Genomic DNA, 7,042 nt, shown 5'->3' with positions numbered 1-7,042 from the left:
TGAGAGGGCGCTATTATATTTAATTTCTAAACCAAAATACTTTTAAACTTTTTTGTAATATTTTATATTTAATTTAAGCCACACATAACACCCTCACCCGTATAATATAATAAATTAGTAATTGCTTTACAATCTATAACATTCGTTTTGTTTTCTAAGTACAATATTTATATATTTCTGGATAAAGCATCTGCAAAAATATTATTTCTTCCTTTAATTTGTTTAATAACCAAATTGTAATGTGTAAGGTTAAACTCCATCTGATTAAACGTCGATTTACATTTTTCATGTGACTAATAAATACAAGTGGGTTATGATCGGCGTATACTAGCACAGAATATACAGTAGTGTAACACACACACACACACACACACACATACATATCAAAGATAAACATTCTTTCTCAATTGTGGAATAGTTTTTCTTGTGCTTATCGAATTTCTCAAAGAAATAACAAATATGATTATCAATATTGTGTTGCATGAGAATACCACCACAACCTACATCACTAACATCTACCATTAGTTTGAATTGTTTTTTGGAAATTGGGCGTTATAGGTACAGGTGAACTCATTAAAAATGCATGTTCACACTGTTTTGATAACGCCCGGTTTCCAAATATAATTATCTTGTTAAACAAACTATAGTATATGGTCTGAGAGGTTTAACAATGAAAACACATAAAACCATTATAATACATGTAATCCCAGATTCAAATCTATTGTGGTATTCTGGAATTCGGTCATTCCAAATACAAATGTGTCAAAGAGGAAATATATTATACTGTTGTAGTGCTATCTACATGTAACAAATGCCTATTCTCACACCTTACGGTCTGATATACTACAACGGCTTAAGAAAGTCGCCGAACTGTTTTATCAGAACTGTGAAGTGCGCGTTTTTAATCGCCAACTTGCCAAATAATATGTGTTCATATTTATCACGTGATCTGAAATTTAATAACTGACTGACCTTGCAAAAACGATGTTGTCGTCACTGAAATATGGTCGATTATAAAATTGCAGGAAGATTTTTAAAAATGATTGATGTAAACGAATCGGGGTGTACTTCATATCGTTAAATACATTCATGACTATGTACTCAATGTCATAAAGATTGTACATTTTCTGTAACGTCAATGTCAACAAAGATAGTTTAATAAAGATTATTTTGCAAAATAGTTACTAGTGTTGTCTTAGTGTATTTCGTGTGATGTAGTGAAACAAACCATTCAACAGCCCTCCATAAGCGTAAAAAAGACGGATTTAAGAATTGGATATTGGATACTACACCTTGCTGTATTATGGTATGATTCACAAGTATTGTAAAACAAAAGACAATGTTGTCACTGCAAACACAGCAATATTCACTCAACTAAATACGTGCGTGTTTTCAATATTTTATCGAAAGAATACTGTTGTGCATACTAGATGCAACATGCACTAGCCATTTTAAGGAAGCCGGCATTCATAGTTCTTTTGTGCTTCGTTCAAAACATCCAGTAAATGGTGGCACAATTTATGATCATGTGAATGAGTAATTTACAGTGAAATGGTAACAGAAACAACTGACCATAACACGCGGAGATGTATGCGAAGTTATATCAGGAATACAATATATCCTTATCAGATATGTATCCCATATATATAATGCTAAAAACAACATGTCACTTTAAACTCACAAAACACAGCAGTGTGGTGGCTGCTAAAAAATCAGTCAAACATAATAAGGAGGTATATATGGTGTTTCAGACAGTTCTCTGGAAAGTAAGAATGGAATTCCCTTATATATCCAGCATTAAGAGTACTGATCTATAGAAAACTAAATCTAAATAATATCCGGTTAGACATATGTTACGTATTATCCCTAAAACACATGTGTTGCAATACGCTATTACTTTGTTATAAAAATGTATTTCAAATATAAGGGGAAAGCTAAATATTTTATTCTGATATAATCACGAATACATTAAATTCTAATTGAATCAATTTACTATGATATTGCACAATATTTTTTATTTATAGAAATGTCGCTATCCCGAAGTTAAGTGATATGTACGTTATACATTTAAACGGTCTACTGATGAAATAAGTTATTCTCTATAAATTCATAAATAAATGACTAACATCACAAGTCATAATTCGGTTATCCATCATTTTATCGCAGATGATAAATGCGTGTTAGAAAAAAGCTGCCACAGGAACCAACGTTATTAGTGGGCAGATCAAGTGCCTAATTTTTATAATGGATTGTATATTACCTATATAATGTTTAGAAAAGATAAATATGCATCGCGTAAGATTTATGTAAAAAAAAAAGTGCTACATCTCAATTGACACCCACACACACACACACACACACACACACACACACACACACACACGAACATTCTTCATGCACATGTGATCAGAATGTATTCTTATTACGCAAATATACTTCCCGGATGTCAATCTGTTAAGTGTATTTTTGTATGAATAATTAGGAAGATGATTAACGTGAACAACATTGATTGCGATACATTTTGTTAAATTATACTAGTTTTATCTGATGAGAACGTTCGATAAACAACAGGATAAATGTGGTGATTTCACGGTTCAATCTAATTAACAAATGTTAAGGATGAATGAAAAAATACGCAAATAAAGAAGACTCAACTCAGACTTGCGGCCACTTGAGCCGATTTCAAAATGAATATTGTTTGTAATCACACTGGAAACTTAAAGGCCATTTAGACTCTCTCACCCAATTCAAAAAATATTAATTTGTGGACAACTATTAGAAATTGTCTAGTATCTTCATTGTTTCCTATTTTCGGTATTTAATGGCATCAAACTATAACCCACGTAAATTACGTTTATGCGACACACGTTCTGTTGATGTTATGACGGATTAATGGCGACATGTAATACCTCTTCCGTTACAGTTATTTGATTAATATACGTAATAGCAATCAAGACGCAATGGGAAGTATATAAAGGGGAAAAACATAATTTATTTGGCGCCATTTATTCATTCATTCATTCATTTACTCGACTCTAAGGACTGCGCGTACAGTTCGCCGCATTTCTTACTTTATGTTGCACGAACGTGTTGAGACTACGTGTTTCCACACGGTTTCTACGTAAACTAGAATTTAACAGCGTCTTGTATGAACAAAATACAAGAATGTACCCGTGAGTGTAGTTGCTAAGTACAGACACTTTCAACTCTGATTGTGCATCTCCTATTTAGTTAATATACGCATGTGACCGTTTAGCTCTACACGGTCTTAAATACAGGTTTTAGTTAAGAACAAGGGTTGATGTGATTAGTTGCACACACCTCTGAGGTGTATTATATCAGGTTGATTGAAAGCGGAACTGGCAATAACATTTCTTAGACTCTCAACTTCAATGGCGTGCGGTTGTTGTGTATAACTGATGGCATATTTCAATCGTTCAAATGACAGGAAGTGACCTATTTACTTATTTACGAATCACTTCGCAAGTGCTAAATCCACGTAGGCGACTACTATGACGAAACCAAAAGTAAAATATGTGCGTTATGAACAAGATAAATATATTAATCGTAAATGTAACACTACAACGTCGGTTATCCGGCCGAATGCTGACACAATTTTACGACGCCCTTCAACAATGCAACAGTGTAATACAGTACACGAGTCGATTAAATATGTAAGTATTATATTAAAGAAATACGCATAAATAATACACTTCACCCGTTAGCTATAAGGGCGTATGACATGCATGATACAGTATTCCATAATACTCTTTGCTCATTGACACGGAAAACGTGATAAAATATACGAATTAACTGTTTGATTGATTAGGAACACATACGTACGTTCATTTGGTCATTTACCGTGTACGCAAATAATGAACACGCTCACCTGGCTAAGCCATGTCAAATGAGAATTAGATGTGTTTTCGTGAATTAATGAAGTCTCACTATTGAAGTTACTGTTTTTTTTTTGTTTGTTTTTCCAAATATTAATAATAAGTGTACATGAACGTAATTATTCATTGGGTTACTTATAAGAAGATAACGTACTATATGCACACGTGTACTGGAACGAATTGCACATTTTAGTGCTGAATTATGAATATGTTCTTGTGTCAAGTCACGATTTTCGGTTTTGTAAATAACAGTATATTATATTTCGTATTTGTATATTCGGCGATATGTTGCACATCGACTATGCCGCCCACGTCTTTGTTATTTACCACGCTTTTATTATCGACTATACATTTATTACTGATTTTAAACCGATAATCTTGTCACGGTCGTGAGTCAGGCATCAATCGTGTTATTTAAGCCCGATCTTAGTGATACATATATCGTTATAACAACCGCTATGACGGGAACATATTATTTGATCAGTACTTGGGATCTGCCGACGTAAACTGTGAGTATGACGCTTAAAACCACGTGATGAATATACACGTCAATTGGCTACGCCGGGGTCATGCAGCACTTTTTGTGAGTAATGTGAGATTGCGCATATGCAATACATAGCCAGTGATCGGGCGATGAACACGATCAATTGTTGCATGTTGGAGCTGCCATTGGAGGCTGTAACCATAGAGATGGCAGAATTAATAATGTATCGTCCATCTCTAGCCATGGCAATCACCGGGACCTAGCGTGCTATCAACACCGGAGGTGATTGCTTCGACAAAGTGCTACTGCAATCGGTCGACGACATAAAGCCCTACGACTCTCCGTGCTCACGGCCGCACGTGTGTTTAGGGTTCTTCAAAAGCAACACCTTTCTGTGTTTTGGACATTCGTTCACGATATGAAGATGCATATTGTTAACCCATGTACAGCGATCAAGAAATGCGTTCGGAGATGACAGCGACATAGGTTAATTCATGACGAAGATGGAAAATACATCGTATTCCACTAACACAACCGATACAACAACTACGTTCAATTTAACAACGCAGTTACTAACAACGCTGTATGCATCAACAACACGGGCGTACCATCAACAATCAACGGCACTTGAGAATTCAACAAACGCTACGATAGAGTACGACGAAGAGGAAGGCAACAATTCTTCCAAACTGACGCTTGCACTGTTAGGCCTATTGTTCAGTGTGTTTATTATTGTGACGATCGTGGCCAACCTCCTTATCCTGGTAGCCTTCGGAACGCACGAGAAGTTGAGGCATCGTCCCACGAACCATTTTTATGCCAGCCTGGCTATTTCAGACTTGGCCGCCGGGTTGCTGGTGCACCCACTCGCCGCCTATGACAGCTTGCTCGACATGTATGGTTGGCAGTTAGGTAAAGTGTGTTGTATTGCTTGGCTATCCATTGACTATTTTGTATATAACGCATCTATCTACTGTATGTGTGCCATATGTTTGGATCGTTATCTATGTATTGTCCACGCCGTATACTACCGAAATAGAAGGTCGACGAAAATTGTTCGCAATATGAACATTGTAGCCTGGGTTCTTGGCTTTATTGTGTCTGTTCCAGCCATGGTGTTGTGGGATACATTGGTAGGCTACTCTATAATCGATTACGGTACAGAGTGTTTTGAAGAATGGATGGACAATATGCCTTATGTTATTGCTAACATGGTACTCACCAGTATATTGCCATTTTTGATAATATCCTTACTCTATCTGAGAATCTACATCGCAGTAAGGGAGGGCTCGAAATCAAAGGCCCAACAAACATATACAGATAGTGGAAACGGAAAAATAGTTGAATTATCTGAAAGGGGTGAAACCCGTGGGCCAACTATAACTGAGAGGGCAGTGGGTACCTATCCGATTTCAATAGAAGAAACACGATCAAGGGAAAATACAGATAATCATGGAGAGCAGAGTAGCACCCCGGAAGCCGAGAGTGCGAATGTGTATACAAACAATACAACTTTTAATCATATCGGTGGTGATAATCCGGTGTTTGTAATAGACGATCACCTAGATAACATATCCTCAAACAACAAGTATGTGAATAAGGACACAATATTAACGAATACTGGTATAGACAGACGTTTGTCGAATAATACAGTCGAAAAAAGCACAACGAACGTAAACAATGGAATAAACGATATTGCCAAGCTTACTGTGGCCACAGTTTCACCAAAATATAATGTGAAGTCTCGTGTATACTCTAAACGGACCAGAGACAGACGAGCAGCAAAGGTGTTGGGTCTGTTGGTGGGGTTCTTTTTGTTATCGAACATGCCGTTGACAATCGCTATGATTTGGGATTCCTTTTGCACGTCAGTATGTCTGCCTTCTACTCTGCTGAGCATTGCTTATTGGTTGCAATACTCCAACTCTATTGTTAATCCCTTCTTATATGTTTACAACGATAAGGAATTCCGAAACGCTGTTGTCAGAGTTGTCATGGGAACACTGTGTTACTGTCGGTTATAGCATGGACACAACGATCTAAGCGAGATTTCAATGAGTATTACTATAGTTCAAAACTCTTTATACATTTGCACCGTGCTATCGAATTACGTTTTAATGTATCATTTTCACTAAAGGTTATCGACATCGTATTGGTATACATTAAATCGTACATGTAGACACTAGAACGAACGTGAACGTACTGATACCTTATTTTCTTTGATTAGCGTTTAATCTTGAAATCAAACATGCGCCACACACGCAACTTGTAGACACGGGGAAAACCAAAGATCAGTCATTTTTTTTTACAAATTGTTCATTCGACAAATACAGAAGTAAACGTAATACAAATGTCAGATAATAATTACCACATTGCCAAGCAATGTACTGCTAATATCACAGGGTAACCCGGGATACAAATAAGCTATTTTTACAATTTTGCATTTTAAAGAAATAATTACACTCATTATCGCGATGACTAAACTGCGATCGATACAAACAGAGCAACAACCTGAAGATCGTTAGACCAGCTGCCGAGAGAATTGTGTTACAAGGGAATAGTTAGAACTGCGTAATCATGTAATTCGAGCACATATTGTAACAACTTGCCAAGAGGTAGGCAGACTCATATATTTATTAACCACTTGCCTCTAGTAAGACAA

The 7,042-nt window shown here is 36.2% G+C and overlaps 1 protein-coding gene across 1 annotated transcript; it reads left to right on the top strand.

Moving 5' to 3' along the window:
• Positions 1–4,883: 4,883 nt before the first annotated feature.
• On the top strand, positions 4,884–6,404 carry LOC102803379 (muscarinic acetylcholine receptor M2-like). The gene has a single exon (XM_006818017.2). The coding sequence runs from the start codon at positions 4,884–4,886 to the stop codon at positions 6,402–6,404; it is 1,521 nt and encodes a 506-aa protein (XP_006818080.2).
• Positions 6,405–7,042: the final 638 nt, after the last annotated feature.

This window comes from Saccoglossus kowalevskii, chromosome 16 (assembly GCF_978046115.1).
Source record: "Saccoglossus kowalevskii chromosome 16, keSacKowa6.1, whole genome shotgun sequence".
NCBI lineage: Eukaryota > Metazoa > Hemichordata > Enteropneusta > Harrimaniidae > Saccoglossus > Saccoglossus kowalevskii.
This window is presented reverse-complemented; position numbering and strand designations above follow the sequence as displayed.